Here is a 24,194-nt window from a genome sequence, read left to right as displayed (position 1 = left end):
CGGTAGTTCGTGGGTTCGATCCCTGGCCGCGTCATACCGAAAGACGTTAAAAGTTGGTACAAGTAGCTCCCTTGCCTGGCGCTTGGCATTTAAAGGGTAGTGCTTGGAAAGGTGGTGTACTCAGTACTGATTTAACCCAGGAAAGTTGTACCCCGTGTATTGATGCTTTACACTGAGCACGTAAAAGAACCAAGTGGTCTCTTTGAAAAGAGCTAGGGTATCGCACCACTGTCGCTTCCGCGTGCTGTCCCTTCAGCAAAAACAAAGGACCTCGTTGGAAATAAGTGCTTGCACTTTCACGGGTTATCCTTGACCGCAAGGTCTAAAGAAATACATACATACATACATACAGATGACTTTTTCCACAGTTTTATTTTAAAATTTAAGCTCACAAAAGTGTTTAATACAAAAACGTATAAGAACTACAACAATTAACAGGCTTATTTACAATTGAGAAACTGATACAGCAATAATTATTGAACATAGAAATGACTAAAGGTCCTTTAACAACAGATACTATTCTGTAATATGTAGAGATTCATTCACACCCTGTCTTCTAAAACACTCTTGTTTGTAAATACTAACATAGAAGGAACGCAGATTGATTATGATGGCAAAACAGTAATGGCTAGTTGAATATTACAAAGATGGTATTGGCACATACTGACAAATATCAAACTGAAAAACACAACTGAAATGTAGCAGTACAATGATGTGAGGTTAAGATGCATAGATTCTTACAGAAAGGCTCTACATGTACCAACTACAAAACCAGTTGCCCACTACTTGAAACGTATACATTTTAGGCCAAAGCTTTCTTACTACTAACACATTGATTGCAACACTATGTACATAATGATCAGACTATTACGCTGACTGGCAGAAGTGCTTTAAATATCGAGGAATAATAAAGAAGTTGTTGCCCTATTCTTAATGATCATACATGTACTACAAAGTATCATAAGAGGTAAATATGAAGCTTATATCACAAATTAAAAAGAAAAGGTTGACATGCAAATTCATGTTTCATATATATTTGATCAATCAAGCAACTTTTCACAAAAAGTGGGAATAATTAAAAACTGTAAGTAACAACTACTTATTGTGAGACCATCTTACAAACACATGCATCATATATTTAATTTTTGTATTGTTCATTCTAGGTCGCATCAAGATATATTTTGCAACAAATAGTTGTCTGGATTAATTATTATAAATTCATTTAAATAAGCATGTAAGAAAGTTAATTCTGACACTGGATCAGTAAACAAATGAATTTCTTTATCAAACAATTTTTTATCGCATGCTTGTTGGTAAGATGGCTCTGATGAACGAGCATAATCACACAGAAAGCATCACAGAAAGACTAGAGAGGTATTGTCGTAAGCAGCAACAAGAACAAACGTAACAAACAGCCAATCATGTTCTAGTATAATGTTAAAGATAAAATCTGAGTAGTAGATACATTCCTTCATATCAAGCATATTTAGATTTTCATAAAATACATAGAAAACTCTTACAGCTTAAGTTGTACTACCTTTATTAGGATCAATATTAAATACCAATTTCCAAATATATTTGGAGATCTTATTTTCCTTGAATGTAATCCTTTTTGAGAATCATAGCTGAAAGAATAGAGAGGTAGAGTACCCTGCAATAGGATACTTATGAGAGGTGGAGTACCCTGCAATAGGATACTTATGAGAGGTGGAGTACCCTGCAATAGGATACTTAAGAATAGAAAGGTGGAGTACCCTGCAATAGGATACTTAATAATAGAGAAGTGGAGTACCCTGCAATAGGATACTTAAGAATAGAGAGGTGGAGTACCCTGCAATAGGATACTTAATAATAGAGAGGTGGAGTACCCTGCAATATGAAACTAAATAATAGAGAGATGGAGTACCCTGCAATAGGATACTTTATAATAGAGAGGTGGAGTACCCTGCAATATGATACTTTATAATAGAGAGGTGGAGTACCCTGCAATAGGATACTTAAGAATAGAGAGGTGGAGTACCCTGCAAAAGGATACTTAAATTTCTTACACAACACAAGGGCATAATCTAGGATAATGTAAATAATTTAAAAAAAATCAACCATTTACGAGAAACTACTTATTCTGATCCAGAGAACTAGGATGCAATTTTGCAAACAAGTTTGAGTCTCAGGACTGAAGCTAAGCTCACAATATTTGTTTTGGTATTATTTGTGTATGGTTCTCAATTCTAAAGAGTTTTAAGATTTGTAAACAAAATTATTTTGATATTAAACTATTTTTTCTTTTGTAAAATAGTGCCAAGGATTTTGGCTTAGATAAGCTTTTTTGCTCAAATCTTTTTCAAGAAATTGGGCCCCGGTCTTTCAGAAAATAAGTCACATTCACACAAAATCTAATCATCACTATAAAATTTCCCCTCAACACACTCAGATGTAACAAGGCATAACAAAAAATAAATAGTAAAATACCCATAAACATGAATATTGTTAAGACTTGTTTTGGTTTAAAGTATAACGTGACCACATATTAACAAATATACAAAACAAAGCAATGAATTTATATTGCACATACATATCTTACATAATGTAAAAAAAACAACATCTCCCAACACACACACACACACACTTTTATATGGATAGTTTGTTCTTTACAATATTATATATTTACTAATTATTCAGCAAAATAACAACAAAAACACAACCATATACAATGTGATGCTAATACAAATCTGATAATACAGATTAACTTGTTATATATGAGAGTCAAGCGTAGGCATGAGAGTCAGGCATGGTTTTGATTTCATAGTTTTGAATATTAATAAGTAAACTAAGTATCCTTAAAATGAATAATAAGGCATACATTACTGTAAATGTTCCAATTTGATATACACAGTGGTCGAAATTAACACAAGCCCGCAAGCCCTGCACTGGTAAAATATCTTCCGGGCTTGCTCAAATTCTGAATTTTATACAGCAGGGCTTGTTAAAAAATTTGATGCCAAGGTAAAGTATATAGTTCATCCAAAAGTCTAATTTCAATGATTGTATATATATAACTAATGTTTCATTACATTTGCAATGTGTTAAGCTTGTGGAAAATCTTTTCAGCATATCACACATACTACTTATGATTTACTATTTATGAAAGATGTCACTACAAATACTTATGTTATTCTTTGTAAAGAGTAATAGGCATCAAACTGATATGCCCATTGGCTGATGAAAGTCTTTGAATAACTGTGCAGTAAAGCGCTGTTGTTGAGGTCAAGAGAAGAACAAAATGAATAAATCTATAGGCCGAAATATAATACATGGTTTTCAGTTATTTAAAGCAAATAAAAAATTAAAAAATGACAAATTGCATTTATGATCAGTTGAATATCTACAATCCTGTATTGCTGATACAAATAGAAAATGAGATATAAGAAGACACACTTGCAGCTCTCTTATGATTTCTTTCATCAAATGTGCACCGAACACACTTTGTTTACTGGCCTAGAAAGAACTATTAACATTGCATACAATAACATATGAATAATTCAATAGAAAGCATGTGTCCCAAATGTATCGGCAATTCTTTTTAAATCAAACGCGGTCGAACAAAAAGTTCTGAAGCTTAAAAAATATTATGATAGAGTAATAAATATTTGAAATATTTCTTCATTGTCTTAAATATGGTAAAATGGAATTACTGTCTTTATAACACATCAAAAGCCTGATTTTTTATATTTAATTATCAATTATCAACATTATTTTATTGTTTGATTATTGACCCTTTACAACATGTTGGTTTCAAGTTCTGTAAAACTCATCAATTAAGCTAAGGGCTGTTCTAGGAAAAGAGGTAATGGGGTGTTGGAATCAGATGAATTCAAGTTGTCTTTGTGGGGGTGTAAAAAGAATTCAAATTGTCTTGGTTGGGTTGTTAAAGGAGTTCAAATTATCTTGGTGTTGGGTTGTTAAAGGAGTTCAAATTGTCTTGGTTGGGTTGTTAAGAGTTCAAATTGTCTTGGTTGGGTTGTTAAGAGTTCAAATTGTCTTGGTGGGGGGTGTTATAGGAGTTCAAATTGTCTTGGTGGGGGGTGTTATAGGAGTTCAAATTGTCTTGGTGGGGGGTGTTATAGGAGTTCAAATTGTCTTGGTGGGGGGTGTTATAGGAGTTCAAATTGTCTTGGTTGGGTTGTTAAAGAGTTCAAATTGTCTTGGTTGGGTTGTTAAAGAGTTCAAATTGTCTTGGTTGGGTCGTTAAGAGTTCAAATTGTCTTGGTGGGGTTGTGAAGAGTTCAAATTGTCTTGGTGGGGGGTGTTAAATTAGTTCAAATTGTCTTGGAAGGGGGTGTAAACTACATATTCAACTGTGTTGGTTGTGGGGTCTTAAAGGCAGACCAACCAGTCGAAAAATTATTAAAACTAATACCAATTGACTGTAGTTCGTAACAAGCAAACAGTACCGATTTCAAATCCAATAGTTAAATAGTATGAATGCGAATGAACTGACTGGTACTGAAGCAGTAGTCACAAATGAGATGTATCAATGATGTTTTCCGCTTTTTAGCAGAGAACTATTTCCAAATACTAAAAGACACATTCAAAAATATAGGTGAAATGACATCCCATGTGGTGGTAGGTGCAAGCTCTTTTCTAATGGTGGTGCCTTTTCTCACTGGAGGGTGAAAGCCCAAAACAAGTTGAGGCGGTGGAGGGTGTAGGCCCTATTCAAGTTGTGGGGGTGGAGGGTGTTAGCCCAAAACTTGTTGAGGCGGTGGAGGGTGTAGGCCATATTCAAGTTATGGCGGTGGAGAGCGTTAGCCCAAAACTAGTTGAGGTGGTGGAGGGTGTTAGCCCAAAACTAGTTGTGGCGGTGGAGGGTGTTAGCCCAAAACTAGTTGAGGCAGTGGAGGGTGTTAGCCCTATTCTAGTTGTGGTGGTGGAGGGGGTTAGCCCTATTTTAGTTGTTGCGGTGGAGGGCGTTAGCCCAAAACTAGTTGTGGCGGTGGAGGGGTTAGCCCTATTCTAGTTGTGGCAGTGGAGGGTGTAAGCCCTATTCTGATTGTGGCGGTGGAGGGTGTTAGCCCAATACTAGTTGTGGCTTTCGAGGGTGTTATCCCAAAACTAGTTGAGGCAGCGGAGGTTGTTAGCCCTATTCTAGTTGTGGCATTGGAGGGTGTTAGCCCTATTCTAGTTGTGGCGGTTGAGGATGTTTGCCCTATTCTAGTTGTGGCAATGGAGGAGGTTAGCCTGATATTACTGTGAAATCATTAATGTTCGTGGGGCATTAATGTTCATGGTTTTTGTGGGTTGGGTGATCCACGAATTCAAGATCCCACGAAATATGGACCCTTTATTTACTTTTTTCAATTGCCATGTGATGTACATTCTCTAGTTTATTCATTACAGAGGCCGCAGTATACAGTGTAAATATATATATCCATCTCACTGTATATCTTACTATCATCATTTTGTTAATATACATTATATCTGCCTTTAACAAATAATAAACCAAATTATTTTAATATGTTTTATGAACCAAATGACAGAAGCACGTGCCTAAATGTGTGCTGTTCATAGAAGTCTCCAGGCTAACAAGATGTGAGTGATGAGTGTCGGTTCTTGATTTTTTTTCTTTAATCAAATAATTAATCGATTACATTGGAGATTCTGAGCAGCCAACGTGACAATGTGTAAAACAACGCGTTCAATACACTTATTAAACAAAAAAAGTGTGAATAAATATTGAAATTATGATATGAAATGAGATGGTATTCAAAGTGATTGAATTTGTAAACATCAGCTATCTTTTGGGATTGTTTCTTCAAATATACAGACCTTCTCGGTGTTTTCACAGTTTGCAAAATTCTTAATTAGCATTCAATGGCTTCGGCTATTTGTATTTATGATCAGGGTACATCTTCTTATGACCTTAATTTCCAATTAAATCGACGATTGACATGGGTATATACACTAATTGGCATGTGTACAACTTTAGCGAGTGTCATAAACCGAGTGACGTTGAAGACAGAAATCACGGGCCAGCGCGTGGAGATAATGCAGACGATCTAGGACGATCGCAGCTTCGATTTTTTTCAAAAATGAAAAACCACGAATTTAAGTACCCACGAAATTGTAATTTTTCGGCGAACCACGAAATTTCATGCCAACGAATATAAGTGATTTCACAGTAGTTGAGGTGGTGGAGGTAGTTAGCCCTATTCTAGTTGTGGCGGAGGAGGTGTTAGCCCTATTCTAGTTGTGGTGGTGAAGGGTGTAAGCCCTATTCTGGTTGTGGCAGAGGAGGGTGTTAACCCTATTCTAGTTGTGGTGGTGGAGGGTGTAAGCCCTATTCTAGTTGTGGCTGTGGAGGGTGTTAACCATATTATAATTGTGGTGGTGGAGGGTGTTAAACCTATTATAATTGTGGTGGTGGAGGGTGTTAACCCTATTATAATTGTGGCGGTGGGGGGTGTTAACCCTATTACAATTATGGTGGGGGTGTTAGCCATTATAAAATGGTTGTGGTGGTGGGTAATAAGGTGGGGCAGAAATGAATCATAATTGTCTTGGTGGTCCCCCTTTTGGTAATTCAGTTCCTCCCTCCCAGTACATTTACTCCTGGAACGGCCCTAACATAATGTCTTGATTTCAATTCTTATATTATATATGAGAGATGACCTAAGGCTAGTCCAAATGCCAAAGGGCTGCATTTACATTCATTATAAGAAACATGCTGCACATAGCTAATTTAAAGCACACACAGGGTGGTCGCTATCATATTGCACTTGGTCTTTGGTTGGATGGTCCACAGTCATCACACTTATGTAGGGCACAGAACTGAAATACAAATATCCAGGAAAATGTAAAAAAGATGTATATATATTATCACATTGTTATAAGCATTATTAAAAGTGGAAACTGTCCATTATATTTTCATATACATTATATAAGTATAATTAACACATAAATGCATGCCACAGTTATAACTTGACTTGAACACATGAAAGACAGAATAACAAGTGCATAGTAATTGAATGAAATAATTGGCCAAGAAAAAATGGTTTGTATCTAAACAGAGCTGTCTTAAGAAATCATAAATATTGCATAAACCGTTATAGGTCAACTGAATGACAACATGTGGTTCATCAAACCCCCCTGAGCCTGGAAGTAAAGGGTTCAAATTTTAAACTCAAAAAGTGTGTTACCAGTACCTTTGAGGATGTAGTCTGTGAGGAGTGAGGGCACGGTTGGGCTGTCCTCATTTATAGCCTGCAGGACTGGAACACAGAAATCACCGTTAGAAATTGTCATTAAAACATAAAGCTGTCATTGAAAGTTATAGAACAAATGTTTTTTTATTTGTATGAAAGAGAGTAATCGTTTAAAATATTGGTAAAATATTTCACAAAAAATCTCAAGTAATACATACAATTTACATTAATTACAAAGAACAGAACAAGCCTTTATTTTCTCAAAAAATCCCCATCAACCCACCAAAGAAACAACAGAGTGTGTTTTAGTTCAAATGTGTAATATTAATAATTTTATTTCTGATTTAAGCATACAAACTTTTGATGTAGATCTGGAGTTGCTCGGAGTTGGGAGGACCCTGGTGGGGATGATACGGGATCACCGTGCTCAGGAACTGAAATGGTCAACACATATACCTTACCAGATCTTAACCAATGACAAAGTTAGAGTGAATGTACATATACATGCATGCGAAAGGAATGTATTAAGTACAATCTATTTATTTCAGAAATGTTTCCAGTTTTATGGACAGACAATGAAATATAGTTGAACATTTTGATTATTCAATGATCATCTTTCTAAAATCTGATCACATGAATGAAGTTGGAAAAATCTGATTTTTTTAAATAATGTAACTTACATAACAAGATTCATTTTTGCTGACAACATCACATTTTGCTTTTGTCCTAATTATATGCAAATCTGCATAGCATTCAGATTTTAACAGAATTAAATGGTGAATGGTTTATGAATAAGATTATTCAAATGTCATTTACAATGGACCAATGGCACATTTGCTGGTATTGCAGGTAAGATGTAACTTAAATGAGGACTGAAAATCACCAGTGCAGATTAAGATATTCAAATCCACTTATCAATATCATTTACATATCATTCATCTTAATGACTGTGAGATAAATAACAATAAACCTACCACGCTGGGGCCAGCCTCTGCGGTTGGACTGTTGTTGTTGTTCCCACTCCCGCTCGGAGAGCTTGTAACACTTCCTGTCTTGCTCTTCCTCTTCTTTTTATCCACATTTGCCTCTCGGCGCTTCCTCTGTATATTCAGCAGTAGCGATATAAACTGATTTTTCAGTTCTTTATCATATTCAAGTTCATCTCTAAGCGCCAATTCCTGCACCAGAGTCTCAGATAACTCCTTAATTGTGAGCTCGTAGTCACTTAATATTTCATTTATGGCTGTATTAGACATCTCCTTCATCTCTGAAAAATGGGAATTTCTTTTATTTCATAGCATATTTCGCGAGTGTTTTGAACTTGAATATATTTGTTTGCACTTAAAAACAAATATGGAATGCGAATATTTATGAGGATAAGTTTCTCAAATGCACTTTTAAGTGTTGTATTGACATAATTGTTTGATACACCAATTCCATTTACTTTTGCAGCAGATTCTATAGTTTAACAATACACATATATGAATAAAACAAACCTCACTACTGCTCACTATTATTTCTGTGACCAAATGTTCAACGAAAATTTAGGCAACCCTAAATGCCATAACTTCTACAGAAAAAGTCATTCTACAAATGCCAGACCTAAGTTGAAAATTAAAGCAGCCCTAAATGCCTTACTTTGTACTTAATATTCAGGCATTCTACCTTCCACTAAATATCATATTATACAGTTCATCATTTCTACTGAATATTCCTACCTCCTTAGTCCTTAACTTCCACTGAATATTCAGGTCATACCCGAGTTCTATTGGCAAATCATACAGCCTTAACTTCCACTGAATATCCAGGTCATACCCGAGTTCTATTGGCAGTTCATACAGCCTTAACTTCCACTGAATATTCAGGTCATACCCGAGTTCTATTGGCAGTTCATACAGCCTTACCTTCCACTGAATATTCAGGTCATACCCGAGTTCTATTGGCAGTTCATACAGCCTTAACTTCCACTGAATATTCAGGTCATACCCGAGTTCTATTGGCAGTTCATACAGCCTTACCTTCCACTGAATATTCAGGTCATACCCGAGTTCTATTGGCAGTTCATACAGCCTTAACTTCCACTGAATATTCAGGTCATACCCGAGTTCTATTGGCAGTTCATACAGCCTTAACTTCCACTGAATATTCAGGTCATACCCGAGTTCTATTGGCAGTTCATACAGCCTTAACTTCCACTGAATATTCAGGTCATACCCGAGTTCTATTGGCAGTTCATACAGCCTTACCTTCCACTGAATATTCAGGTCATACCCGAGTTCTATTGGCAGTTCATACAGCCTTACCTTCCACTGAATATTCAGGTCATACCCGAGTTCTATTGGCAGTTCATACAGCCTTAACTTCCACTGAATATTTAGGTCATACCCGAGTTCTATTGGCAGTTCATACAGCCTTACCTTCCACTGAATATTCAGGTCATACCCGAGTTCTATTGGCAGTTCATACAGCCTTAACTTCCACTGAATATTCAGGTCATACCCGAGTTCTATTGGCAGTTCATACAGCCTTACCTTCCACTGAATATTTAGGTCATACCCGAGTTCTATTGGCAGTTCATACAGCCTTAACTTCCACTGAATATTCAGGTCATACCCGAGTTCTATTGGCAGTTCATACAGCCTTACCTTCCACTGAATATTTAGGTCATACCCGAGTTCTATTGGCAGTTCATACAGCCTTACCTTCCACTGAATATTTAGGTCATACCCGAGTTCTATTGGCAGTTCATACAGCCTTAACTTCCACTGAATATTTAGGTCATACCCGAGTTCTATTGGCAGTTCATACAGCCTTAACTTCCACTGAATATTCAGGTCATACCCGAGTTCTATTGGCAGTTCATACAGCCTTACCTTCCACTGAATATTCAGGTCATACCCGAGTTCTATTGGCAGTTCATACAGCCTTACCTTCCACTGAATATTTAGGTCATACCCGAGTTCTATTGGCAGTTCATACAGCCTTACCTTCCACTGAATATTCAGGTCATACCCGAGTTCTATTGGCAGTTCATACAGCCTTAACTTCCACTGAATATTCAGGTCATACCCGAGTTCTATTGGCAGTTCATACAGCCTTACCTTCCACTGAATATTCAGGTCATACCCGAGTTCTATTGGCAGTTCATACAGCCTTAACTTCCACTGAATATTCAGGTCATACCCGAGTTCTATTGGCAGTTCATACAGCCTTACCTTCCACTGAATATTCAGGTCATACCCGAGTTCTATTGGCAGTTCATACAGCCTTAACTTCCACTGAATATTCAGGTCATACCCGAGTTCTATTGGCAGTTCATACAGCCTTACCTTCCACTGAATATTTAGGCAACTGTACAAGGGTCTCCTGCAGTTTAGTGTATGGAGAACCTGGCATCTGGGGAAGATCTGGCTCCTCAGACTCACTACGATCTGTTCCACTGTCCTGTAGAGGAAATAATAGTTCAAGTCAAAGAAATTACATTTACAAGGGATATAATTTGGTAATGTTGATTGTGTTCCACTTTGTAAGTACAGAGTACATTGTATTATTATAACAGTTTTCTGAAATAAATGTACAAACTGATCCTGAAGTCTTTCAGTACTGGCAATAGAGTAATTGTCACAAGTCAAAATTATCTTTCCTTCACATGTATTTCTTTATATCCTTTACAAGGTACAAAAAGCCATACTGTCCATTCCTTACCATGGAAAACATAACAAACTGTATCTCTTTATTAAGTTGTCTCACACAGTGAATACAACAGAGTTTTCTCCCCCATATATCTGAAAATACAACGTAAGTTGTCCTTCTTATACAGTGAATACAAAGAAATTGTCTCCCCTATCTGTAAGAACCATAACAGGCCCATTTGTGTCCCTTATCTGTAAGACATTTAGCCTCTGTTGTCTTCCTTACCTCCATCATTATCTCCAGCTCACTTATGACCTCATCTGCAGTGACGAGGTGGTCCGGGTCGTCATTGGCGTGGGAACGCATGATCATGGAGTGATAGTCCATCGCCGTTGTCAACTCATCATCGTCTGACAGGTCAAGATTTATAGGCTCTGGGCTCTTGAAACATTCAGCAAATAAGATATTTATTCATTATTATGTAATTTATGTACCGGGTAATTATTTTCATAATGAAAATGTTAGTTTTTGTTTTCTATCTCAGGTGCTATAACGCAGTCAATTAACATTACAAAGTGTTGTCATGTGTCACTGTGTCAAATTATAAGTGTGTAATTCATTTCATAACTAACTAATATGTAGAAAGTATTTGTTACCTGTCCTTTTTACATACACAAGGTAAAATATTAGTTAAACAAAAAAATGCTATAAACTTAAAATGCTAGAACGTCTTTTCACACAGCTACAGTTTTCAATTACACCATCATGATCCCAGTCACTATAAGTCAAAGAAATCCAAAAGAACAAATACTGGTAGATCATAACATGATTTGCAGTCTTTAACAGGGGAAGGATAAAACAGGGGCCCTAAACACAATCCCATGAAAGGTCTCCATGAACATTTACTATATGTTTGGTCACAATATATCAATCAACCCTAAATAAAGTTATTCATTACAAGCACGTTTTTCTATTTCTAGTAACAGTGACCTTGACCATTGGATCCTCAAATATACTCCCATGAAAGGTCTCCATAAACTTTTCCTGTATACCAAGTTTGATCACTTTATGTCAAACCTAACTTAAATTATTCCATAGGTAAGTTTGCCACCTCCCGCCTGCTGGAACAACCACATACATCATTCCAATAACCAGGTTCCACTAACTGTGAACACCTGGTTAAAAATGCCTTGTGTATGAAATATCAGTGTATTAAAGTTTATTCAGGTGCAGTCACTATATCAAACCAAGATTATTTCCAGGAACATATAGAAACGCAAAAATATTATTATGATTTTTTTTTAACAAAAACATTTTATATATCTATAAATGCTCTGATAATAACTCTGAAATATACTGCCTGCATGTCAGCACATAAATAATTAATTATTACCAGTACATATAGCCAACAGAGAGCATCATACTTCTTCACACAAAGAGGATGGAGAGAAATATTTAGCCAGATTGATTGATATGTATAAGCATTCACTGCCAACTTTGTAAATTTTGTATTAATGTGTTGAACAGTTGCACCAAGATATATTTTGGGTATATACAAAAATCTTCATTTTGAAAAAAACAAGAGCTGTCACAGAGACAGCGCGCTCGACTATTCCGCCGCTTTTCAGTGTAAGGATTGAAAAGTTTTGGCGGAACATGAATGGATCACTGTTAGATTAGATTTCAATGCAGTACATGATGTGCTGAGATATTAACATAAATGTGGTTACATGCAAAATTTTAACCAGAATTTTTAAGTGTAATAATAAAGGGCCATCATTTGCAAAACACAGTTATCTAACTTGATTATTCAATTAGGTTGGGTGGTTGAATACCATTGTATAAAGTCTCAGACACCCACTCATGTACTATTTAAATAATTGTCTTCCCCCTGTGGGTTATATGTTTTACTGGAATAGCCCTAAAGTCAAATTAGTTATGCAATACATCAAGTAGTTGCTGAGATATTATCCAATGTGTGCTAACATGCAAGACCTTAACCAGAATTTCTAAGTCGCATAATAAAGGGGCAAAAATTATAAAATATGAAATATAGAGTTATCTTACTTGATTAAATAAGAAGGTTAAATGGTTGGGAGCCTGTGTGTAAAGTTTCAATGCAATACATGATGTATTTGCTGAAGCATGGTAACATGCAAAACCTTAACCAGAATTTCTATGTTGAATAAAAAAGGGGCCATTATTTGAATTTAGTGCAAACTAGAGTTATCTTACTTGGTTATTTAATTAGATTAAATAGATGGTTGAGTACCATTTTATAAAGTCTCAATGCAATTCATCCAGTAGTTGATGAGATATTAACCTATGTGTTCTAACATGCAAAACCTTAACCAGAATTTCAAAATTATATAATATGCAAGATAGAGTTATCTTACTTGATAAATTAAGAAGGTTGAATGGTTGGGAGCCTGTGTTTAAAGTTTCAATGCAATAGATGATGTATTCGCTGAGGTATTGACTTAAAAGTGGTTACATGAAAAACCTTAACCAGAATTTCTATGTAAAATAAAAAAGGGCCATTATTTGAAATTTAATGCAAAATATAGTTATCTTACTTGGTTACCATTATCGCATCAATTTGTAGTATTGGTATGTTAAACAGAACAAAAGGCAATGCGAGTTTTTCACACCTTATCATACAACTGACAAAAAATATTTTGACAGTGCCCAACTTTGCTTTCTTATATGCAAGTTTAATTATTTTTCAATTCAATTTATTATTAAAAATAATATTGAATAACTTTTATCTAAAAATATTTTTGTTAAAATTATAAACGTCTTTCGCTATACCGTATACCGATCTTCAACTGCCGTTTTAACCCGTATATAATCGATCAATATGACGTGAGTAACATCCCTTTCTTCATAAATCTAAACAAACTCTCGGCTTGAAATCGACCTCAGAAAAAAAAGTTCAAAACATTGTTACTGGGTATTATACGCAGGCATTTTTTTGCATCGGAATCTGAGGGAAAAAAGCGTGTCTAATACCCAGTCATTTACGGTAGCTCTCCTTATTTTTCGAATAATCGAGCTAAAAATCATGTGATGCAACAAAAAGAATAGCAGAATGGTTTACCCGTCTTTCTCCTAGATTGAGAGCCTTCTCCTGCAGTTTTCTGGCATATGACTGCGACCAGTCAATGGGGAGGATATTGCCATAATGGCCCGTTATTGTCCACCAGGTTCTGTAAACATATAGACCAGAAAATTAATATGCATATTATGACACAGTCCTTTTCATAAAAATATGTTTTCAAATTAAAAAATTCCTAAATCTTAATATATGAAAGTACATTGTTATATTTTTTATATAATAAACAACAAGAGATGCTTGTCAAACATTATGCCCCTATGAACTCAATGTTGTCAGGAATATTTGGTCAATTGTATAAAATATGAATGGACCAAAATGCCAGCTAATTTGACCTGATGACCTCAAAACCAATACAGGTCATTTACTGGTCATACCCAGCCTCCATGTCAATTGTGAGGACCACACCCACAACTAAAATTACTTTCATGTCAAGTAAGGCCATGGTTTTAGGCATTGTCTAGTTATCACTCAGAGAATATTTTCACAATCAAGGTCACTGTGACCTGAACCTTTTACCTGATAACCTCAATAGGGGCCATCTATTTGTCACACCTAACCTTCATGTCATGTTTGAAGGCCATGGGTGCAGGCATCATAAAGTTATAACTCGGACAATCCTTTTGCATTCAAGGTCACTGTGCCCTTGACCTTTGACCTCCAAATCAATAGGGGTCATTTACTGGTCAAGCTCAACCTTCATGTCTTGTTTCTGGACAATAGGTGCAGGCATTGTCCAGTTATCACTTGCACAATATATTCTGTTTTAAGATCACTGTCACCTTTGACTTGATGACCTCAAAATCAACAGGGGCTTTTAGCTGAGCCCAACCTCAAAGTCAAGTTTGTGGACCATAGGTAGAGTTATCAGTTGGACAAGCTTTTCACGTTCAAGGTCACTGTGACATTGACCGTTGATCTGATAACCTCAAAATCAAAAGGGTTTATCTACTGGTCACGCCCAACCTCCAAGGCAAGTTTGAGGATCATATGTCCAGATATTGAGTTATCACTCAGACAAGCTCTGGTTTACTGACCTACCGACTGACCAACTGTGGTACCATTGGACTAACATGTGCAAAGACTGACATACCAACCAACAAACAAAATGCCCCCCCCCCCTTTCGAAGGGGGGAATAATTAAATACCACCAATGCAATGTTTATGAAACATACATTACCGTGAGATTACTAGTAATATTTTTGGTAAAAATGAACTAAAAAGGAAAAAGGTTTAAAAAAATTCAAACTATGCCGCTTGGCAATATCATTGATTTGTCAGGTCTTACAATCTTAGTCATCACCAGTACTTGTAATAATGATTAATACCTTAACATCACTTGAAGCAATATGGTGAGTAAATCGGAAACAAAAATGCTTGAGAACTAATTTTGTTTAAATCCTATGCTAAAATGAACTTGATCTGAGACTGTTATACCTGAAATAAGTTTAAACCTACATAAACTTTTGAATACATAATAGCTGGCAAGAAATGCAGGGCACTGAGCACAGTTATGCTACTCATCATGGAGTCCACTCATAGCCAGCATGGTTGCCTTAGATCTGTGTATCAGTATTCAGCCTGTGTATTGATCCCAGAAATGATGCCCATGTAAACAATGCCTTTAGGAAGCCAGGAGGCAGAGACAGATTCACCCCTCTACAACTCATTGCTGATCAATATCACTCAGCCATTGATTCAAACCCACAATAGATCAGCAGTAGCAGCCAGTTCATGCACCTATTCCCATTTGGCAAACTAGAATAATTAGATATCTTCCTTGATCTTGCTTTTTTTTTATTATAATTATATTTAAATATTATTAAAATAAAATCACTGCACTTTTCAATAATTTGCCAAAAGCCCTTTTAAGTCATTGTCTGTCTTATTTTTATTAAAATCAGGGGTCTGAACAACCTTTAGGAATGATTGTTGTAACAGGCTGAAGCACTAAGGTGACATGCACAGAGGCTGGCCCCTTTCTGATTTTCTGATGGGTGTAGTGTTTTACATAGATGCCATTCATTTTTGTCAAAACAAACCATGCTATATATATATATATAATGCAGCCTATAGATGGGTACCTGCTGACTTGGTGATAACTGGACAAAGGTTTCTAAAGTGATTGATCGGACAAATGCTTATTTTAGGTAATTCATATAATTAAATATCAATAACTCTGGAGTGAGTTAAGAGATATGGCTGGTTATCACACTTGTGCATTATGGCATTATGCCCATACACATTCTGACCAAACTTGGTGATGATTGGACAAATTCTACTAAAGTTATCAATATGACAACATACTGGATGCCGTTTGCACGCCTCTCCGTAAATCCACAGGTGTAACTATTACAGTTCCAATCTACAATCATCTAAGTAACACAAATGATTAATGGTTTGGTTTGGGGTATGTTTTGAATTTGATGTAATGTGGTTAGTTTGCAAATACACACAATTCGCATGGTACCAGTAGCAACATTAATTCTAGTCCTACAACATTGATTAACACAGACTTGACACTGTCAGTAGTTTTCATCACTTTTATGGAAATTATTGAAAGTATATGCAATGCCACGGATGCATCAAGAAATTTACAGTATTTTGCGTGTTGTTAAAATATCAGACCAGTTAAAAGAAATTCCAAGAAGTTTATTCACCTGATATCTGACAGATCGTATGATTTTTTAAAGAATTCTTGCCAGGATTTTTACATGTACATGTAGTATTATATTTTTTTTGTAAACCAATGCATCCTTGTAAAAATCAATCGTCCAGTGACACATGCATTTTTCTCACTGTTACTTTCAGTTTCATTTTAACTTTAGGATTTTGCTAAAAACACTCATCGTTTATATTGCCTATATAAGTATATTCCTATATTGTTCTTTTTAATAAATTGCAAAGCAGTCAAAGTTGTTATGGAGTCAGAACTACTGTTCACTGTCAATGGTTTATGCCAAACATTTCCTTTTACTTTCATGAACATTTATAGGACTATTTCCTGCGCATTAAGACTGCATACTACAAAAACTGTTACACATTAAAAGCTTAAAAAATGTTTTGCAAAGGGATGGTAGTTTAAAAAAGGTATCCATTAATTTACATCATGGGCCATTAATGGCACATGGGTTTCGGCACCTTTTATCAACAGGGCTGTCTTTCATCGAATTTTGGGGCCGACATGAGGTCCCATTCCCCAAGCCAAGGAAAATAAATTTTTCCCTAAATGTTGGTAAATATTCCCCACCATTATTTAGAAAAAACTAACCTTTGGAAAAATGATTGCACTTCAAATGTAAATAAAGAATAAAGGATTTCATTAATTATTGACACTACATTGTGTTATGGGTTTTGATACATGTATATTACATCAACTTGCATCAAAATGTTGTTGTTTTATTTTATTCTGATAAGCTTGCAAAATTGCCCTTTTCAGCAAAAATAACAATAAATTCCTCTTTCTGAGGGCCTCGGGCCCCATTACCAAAATGTAGAAAGAGGCTCTGATTTAAGAAGATCCTAGACTACCTGCACTTTTACTGTTATAACCCCACATCAAGGTTAAAGCTTGCTACAAATTTATGATGCCTCAATTCGGGTCATTTATTTATGCACCAGTCAATTGTAACCACAGCCGCCCCAGGGCCGGGGACTTTGACTTTCGGTCCAGCCAAGCCCAGGCAAAATCCCCACCTTGCGGGAACAAACTGCTGGTAAAATCCCTGCAAAATGCCCCGCACCACAGGGACCCTAAGTAAGGCCCATTCCCTGCTATATTTGGAGCGAAGACAAAACCACCGCATTCACCCGGCACTGCGGGGCCAACTGGAAGGTAAAAACAAGGCCCATTTCCCTAGTATGGGGGGGGGGGGGGGGCGTGGTTACAATTGACTGTTGCATTATTGTGCATCAAAACCTAGAAGATCAGGTCATATTATATCGATGCCTGTGATAAATAGATCATATATACAGGGAATTAATTATGTGTATGCAATACATATCATGTAATGTGATACGAATGTCATACAACTGGTGTGTTTTGAAGCACTCATTTGAACAAAAACGTTACATCCAGTGTTCAGATGAATTTAGTTGGTACTTTGACAACATTTATAATGCAATTCATAATATTTCCAAACATTGTGTGCATTTGAAGTACTGGGTGCATAACAGTGCATTTGAAGTACTGGGTGCATTACAGTGCATTTGAAGTACTGGGTGCCTAACAGTGCATTTGAAGTACTGGGTGCATAACAGTGCATTTGAAGTACTGGGTGCCTAACAGTGCATTTGAAGTACTGGGTGCATTACAGTGCATTTGAAGTACTGGGTGCCTAACAGTGCATTTGAAGTACTGGGTGCCTAACAGTGCATTTGAAGTACTGGGTGCATAACAGTGCATTTGAAGTACTGGGTGCATAACAGTGCATTTGAAGTACTGGGTGCACAACAGTGCATTTGAAGTACTGGGTGCCTAACAGTGCATTTGAAGTACTGGGTGCATTACAGTGCATTTGAAGTACTGGGTGCCTAACAGTGCATTTGAAGTACTGGGTGCATAACAGTGCATTTGAAGTAATGGGTGCATAACAGTGCATTTGAAGTACTGGGTGCACAACAGTGCATTTGAAGTACTCGGTGCCTAACAGTGTATTTGAAGTACTGGGTGCATAACAGTGCATTTGAAGTACTGGGTGCCTAACAGTGCATTTGAAGTACTGGGTGCATTACAGTGCATTTGAAGTACCGGGTGCATTAAGGCACACATAATAAAAGAGTATTTTCTTTGTAAATTGTTCATCATGTGTGCCATGTTTTTTTGTTTTAAATATTGCTTGATCCAGCAATATTGCCTTACTTGGCAAGTTCAACCAGCTTATTAAACATCAATCAGTTTTGATTATCAAATTGATGATTAATCGAGATACCTTCTCCAATCATTTTATCATTGATTAAGGTATTTGTCCAATTTCAAAAATTTCTACTGATAATTGCTTTTCAGCCTTAGCACCCTGTTGTTCAACTAGTAAAATTTAGTTTGATTAAAATATATGATGAAATCAACAGGTTACAAACTTTTTTGCAGTTACTTTCCAGTTTGAACTAAACGTTAACCTGCTTTATCCACAATACAATCCTATGACTGACAATGATGAGGGATTGCGATGAATTTGCCTAAGACTTCTTGTGAGTATTTTAAGTGCATGGAAGTGTTCTACAGTGTTTTTTTTTATTTGTGTTGTGTTCACAATTATTATCATTATTGCATTAATTTATATTCATAATTGAGATCAATATTTCATAATTTCAATTTGTTTCATGTTGTTCTCATGTTTTATGATAGCATGTTATTTCATATTTTTAGATGTATGTTTAATTTAGTACATTAAAAACCTTCTTAATCTTATGATCAATCTAATATCACCTGCTACATCTTTAAGTACTGTCTAATATTTGTATATTCTTAATCACTAAACCAATATGCCAGCTAAAAGGTCTGACTGACTGTTTGGTGTTCATAACATTACTTTTGTTCAATTATTCATTATTGGTCCAGACAGTTATTATATAAGAACTTGTACAATATTGTGATAGTTTTAAATGACTATCTCATCCAACTGTGTGTGGCTGGTCTAGTATGTAACCTGGGTTTAAAGTCAGACAAATCAAACTTAAATGTCAAACTGTTTTGGTGCTTGTCGATCCAGGTACCCTCCTAACCCGAAGTGCAAGTGGTCTAGCAATAAGCATTAGTAATAACTCAGTTAGAACATAAGCCGAAGAAGCTCAATTAACTCAGTTGGTTAAAGTGCCATGCTAGTGTTCCAGCGGTCGTTGGTTCAAGCTGATGTGTTGGTGTCTAGTCAAAAAAGCCCAGTACCAGAAAGGCCCGGTCCAGATAGGCCCGCTTTATATTCAATGAAAAACACCTATACTGTGTTAGAGTGGGTTTGACTTTGTTAGGATGAGCAGTGTGTGTCTTATACGAGTTGATACTTGTTACGTTTTGTTTTTGATGTTTCACGGTAAGTTTTACAAGGGATAAGATGTGTGATAAAGATATGTCAATAATGTTTATATGTTAAATCTTGAATTGTATACTCACAATTCTGTTCACATTGCACTTTACCATCAACATGAAGTATACAGTTAATAGAATGTATATATTTATTTGGTCTCAGGTGTAAGATATTTCAGTATCCAAATATAATGCAAAATCCGAATTGCTGAATTATTTAGAACTATTAATAAATGCTTTAATTTTAATAAAATTTGACCAAATGTGTTTAATAGTAGACAATAGTATTTTCGTAGAAATTTGAATTTATAACAAAGATAATTGATTTCAAAATTGTGGCCGCGAGGAATCTCTGCGCAAGGACCGTTCGCTACTTTTTGCTGGGATGGTCGACGTCACGAGTCTGCCATAGTAAAGAAATCGTCAAAAGACTCATTGACGGCCATTTAGGTAGCGATGCCAAGTCAAATGTAGTAATCTCCCCTTATGAATCTCATGAATATTAATTTTTCACGGAAGGCGACCCAATACTGGTACCGGTTTTATACACCCTTAAAACACATATACCCTTTAAAACACATATATCAACATTTTCGGAGAACCATGTGGCTATTTATAGTTAATTAGATGATGAAATATTCTGGAAACCAGTCAGAGTTCACTGAAAACGTGGTTTTTCTAGTCCAAAAACGAAAGTGGAAATTTGATTAAACGTTTTTTTCATGTCTTAAGGCAAGTACAAAGGATTATTTGGTTTGTTTTTATATATATAAAGCATGGGATGAATCTCTCATAGTTTTTTATCACTTTTGATACGAAAACAACTGGACTATGATCGTTCTTAGACCATTTATAGACTTCGCCAAAATGTAAACAAAAATCTAAAATGGCTGCCGCAAAGTGAAACTACAGTTTTCACTTAGTCAGATGCTTGATGATTAATGCATGAAACAGTTGCTGACAGCTTAAAACTGCAAGTACACCTTGTGTAAATAGGTGTTAACATTCAGAATGAATACATTTTATGTCTATTCTTTAAATAATTGTAAAATAAACAATTTTACAATGTTTTTTCACAAAGTTTGTGTTCGTCCCCAGTTTCATACCGTTTCCTTCTCAAATATGTTTACAGTATGTAATAAAGAAGAGTTTATATAAAATAAAGCCCGAGAAAAATGCCAGATTTAGGTTACATCAGTAGTTTTCTAACTGAAACGTTGTTTTGTGTAATAAGAAAAGATAAGATAAATTTTATTCCAATCATTGGTCATGTTATATGAAATATAAATCACAGATAATTACATAATGTAGAAAATAAATTGAAACAGTAAGGCAACATATTGAGTGAATGCAAATAAGGCTTCATTTTGATTTTTTTTTTCAACACAAATAACATAAGCTTATTTGAAAAATTAATAAGCATGTTTCCCATTTCCTTTTTATGCCTTAAAGTAATGTAAATGTACTATTTAAATCCAGAGTTGATGTTTATATGTAATTATAACTTACAAATGGGAATCATGTTTATAATCAACCACAAATTAGTATTTATAAACAGGGCTTTTTCACTCAAAATTGTGAAGAGGCCTAGCCTTTTCAATTTGGGAAATTTAAACGCGTGAAATACTGCAAATTGTGATATTTAAATGGGTAAACATCTCAAAAATGGGAAATTCCACATATGAGGATTGAAGACACCTTTTAAACACGGGTCAAGGTATCCATATGAAACTTGGAACTCATTTTACAAAAAACAGGCTCGTACCTTACATGTGAGTCTACTTCTAGCTGAAAAAGAATAATTTGCTCAAACAGGATAATTTTTATTTTAAATTTTTGAAGTAAGATCTTCCTTTTTGGGAAAATTTCTGGGGATTGTGAAAAAAAATTCTGGAAATTGGGAAAAACTACCATTTTTCCAAATTGTGAAGTAGCCTTATTTCGGCCCCTAGCAAAGAAGGTGAAAAAGCCCTGATAAAACATTTAACAGGAGACAACAGCAAAAAGAAGGAATTCACTCATAAATTGACATTTAACAGGAGACAACAGCAAAAAGAAGGAATTCACTCATAAATTGACAATCATTATTACATATAATATAATATTAATATAATAATTGGTTTGATCAATATCACATTATTAAATAGCAGTGTAATACAAATAAAATCTGTTTTTGCAATTGTACAAGTCGTTTCAGTTTGTAACAAAACTGTTTATTTATTTTAGTTTGTTTATTTGCTGTGTTTTATTCAGTTATTATGTTTGCATGTAGTAAAAAAGCCTTTTGGGCAGATCTACATGCCTTACAATGAAAATAAAAACTTGGGTCAGGATTTCGTGACTTTTCAGTTAGTGCATTTTAATGGCGGTGAAGGGTGGGTGCATACAAATTGCTATATCTTCACTTTGAAATGAGATATTTGAATAATTCTTGCATTTTTATATGGGCGAAATGATATACTGTAATAATATGCATTGATGTTGAATAATAATGACAAAGTTGTTCAATTTTTATCCGACAGTGATCTGAACTGGATTTAATCTGTCATTAGAGTTGTTATTTTCACATTAATATATTATGGGTCACGAATACCGTTATATTGTACACAACCAGTCAGATTTGTCCCAGATTTACCGATATCGGGATACTCGATAAACAATCGACACTTGTAAGTGTTTCATGACAACTTAACATGTTTTTTGGGCATACTGACATAACTTGTTTAATAGTAGGCAATAATATTTGCGTAGAAATTTGAATTTATAACGGAGATAATTTCAAAATTGTGGCCGCGAGGATTCTCTGCGCAAGGACCGCTTGCTACTTTTTGCTGGGATGGTGGACGTCACGAGTCTGCCATATCAAGAAAAGCGTCAAAAGACTCGTTGACAGCCATTTAGGTGGACTATCTGGTACTCGGGCCTTTTACCCGGCCTTTTTTGCCCGATTTCATTCCAGCCCAACATCAGGTGCACTGACCCCCCCCCCCTCCCCCCACACACAATTCTTAACTGGTGTCAGAAGTAAAAGTTAAGAATGACTTGATTGGCCAAAGCATAGTTAGTAGAAATGGGGAGGAATTGCTGTTGGAATTGCCATACACAGCTGACACTACATTTATTACTCCTCAAAAGATACTTACGGACAGTTTGCTGTGAGATCATCTGAACTTCTCACTTGAACAGGAGCAATTTGCTCTACGTTATCATCATAATTACAAAAACAGTTTGTAATTTTTTCGTCTAAAGATTTCACAAGATCTGACAGAGAGCCGGAAAAGGTTTCACCAAAGTTGTCGGATGCACCCTCTGTTTTTTTCTCCTCACTGTGTTTTAATGGAACATTTTGTTTATGTGAATCTGCATTCATTACGGACTGAAAATCGTTAAAATCATTCCATTCTTCTGTTTCAAAACTTGCCAACGGAGCTTCGAACTGCAGCTCTGCCATTTTTGCAGTTACTCATAGTCACCTTGACCTTCGTTAATTATTTACACCGAAAAAATCCGCTACCTTATGGAAGAAGGTTAAACTCTACCAATACAATCCGTTAATAGCTTTCGTGGGAAATGCCGTCACTTGTTCATGTTTTTTAGGGTCAGACATCTTAAATAGAAATAGATATCATGGGCAATTTTAAACAAAGTGCTTGTTTCAACGTTAACTCGTCATCACAAGTACATATTAAAAACAGTTAACTGGTTCCTGATGTGCTCTATTTTGGGGTATGTATAAAATCCGGCCCTATAAGGTCTCTACAGAGGTATAGGTAAGAAAAACACGGCCCTAGGGTCTAACAGTTAACTGGTTCCTGATGTTAGTTAAAATATGCTCTATTTTGGGGTATGTATAAAATCCGGCCCTATAAGGTCTCTACAGAGGTATAGGTAAGAAAAACACGGCCCTAGGGTCTAACTTTTTTAATTCTTTACCAATTCAATAAATTCTGTTGTCGTTGTAAAGAAAAAACAAACACCTTTCAGAAAATGTTTTTGGTTTTTAATTTCTAGTTTAAAAAAAATATGAAAATATTACTTTAAAGTCATTGTTGAAAACCGCGTATTTTCACACAGAGAAATAGGTATGAAAAACACGGCCCTAGGGTCTAACTTTTTAAATTCTTTACCAATTTAATAAATTTTGGTATCGTTATAAAGAAGAAACAACCACCTTTCAGAAAATGTTTTGGTTTTTAATTTCTAGTATAAAAAATATGCTTAT

At 35.6% G+C, this 24,194-nt stretch overlaps 1 protein-coding gene across 1 annotated transcript; it reads right to left on the bottom strand.

The window, feature by feature from the left end:
• Positions 1–353: 353 nt before the first annotated feature.
• LOC128208051 (fasciculation and elongation protein zeta-2-like) lies at positions 354–23,460 on the bottom strand. Its single transcript, XM_052911363.1, has 8 exons — positions 23,116–23,460; positions 13,936–14,044; positions 11,121–11,276; positions 10,532–10,646; positions 8,177–8,469; positions 7,561–7,636; positions 7,203–7,268; positions 354–6,828 (listed from the first exon to the last, which is right to left on the bottom strand). Exons 1-8 carry the CDS (start codon positions 23,421–23,423, stop codon positions 6,812–6,814), a joined length of 1,140 nt encoding a protein of 379 aa, XP_052767323.1. The 5' UTR covers positions 23,424–23,460; the 3' UTR covers positions 354–6,811.
• Positions 23,461–24,194: the final 734 nt, after the last annotated feature.

This window comes from Mya arenaria, chromosome 11, assembly GCF_026914265.1.
Source record: "Mya arenaria isolate MELC-2E11 chromosome 11, ASM2691426v1".
Classification (NCBI taxonomy): domain Eukaryota; kingdom Metazoa; phylum Mollusca; class Bivalvia; order Myida; family Myidae; genus Mya; species Mya arenaria.
This window is presented reverse-complemented; position numbering and strand designations above follow the sequence as displayed.

Coding starts and splice junctions, on each gene's coding strand:
- LOC128208051 (XM_052911363.1), bottom strand. CDS start 23,423: ATGGCAGAGCTGCAGTTCGAAGCTCCGTTGGCAAGTTTTGAAACAGAA. Junction 8,470..10,531: donor GCCTAAATATTCAGTGGAAG/GTAAGGCTGTAT, acceptor CCCATTTTTCAG/AGATGAAGGAGATGTCTAAT. Junction 7,269..7,560: donor ACTCCAGATCTACATCAAAA/GTTTGTATGCTT, acceptor TCTGTGTTCCAG/TCCTGCAGGCTATAAATGAG.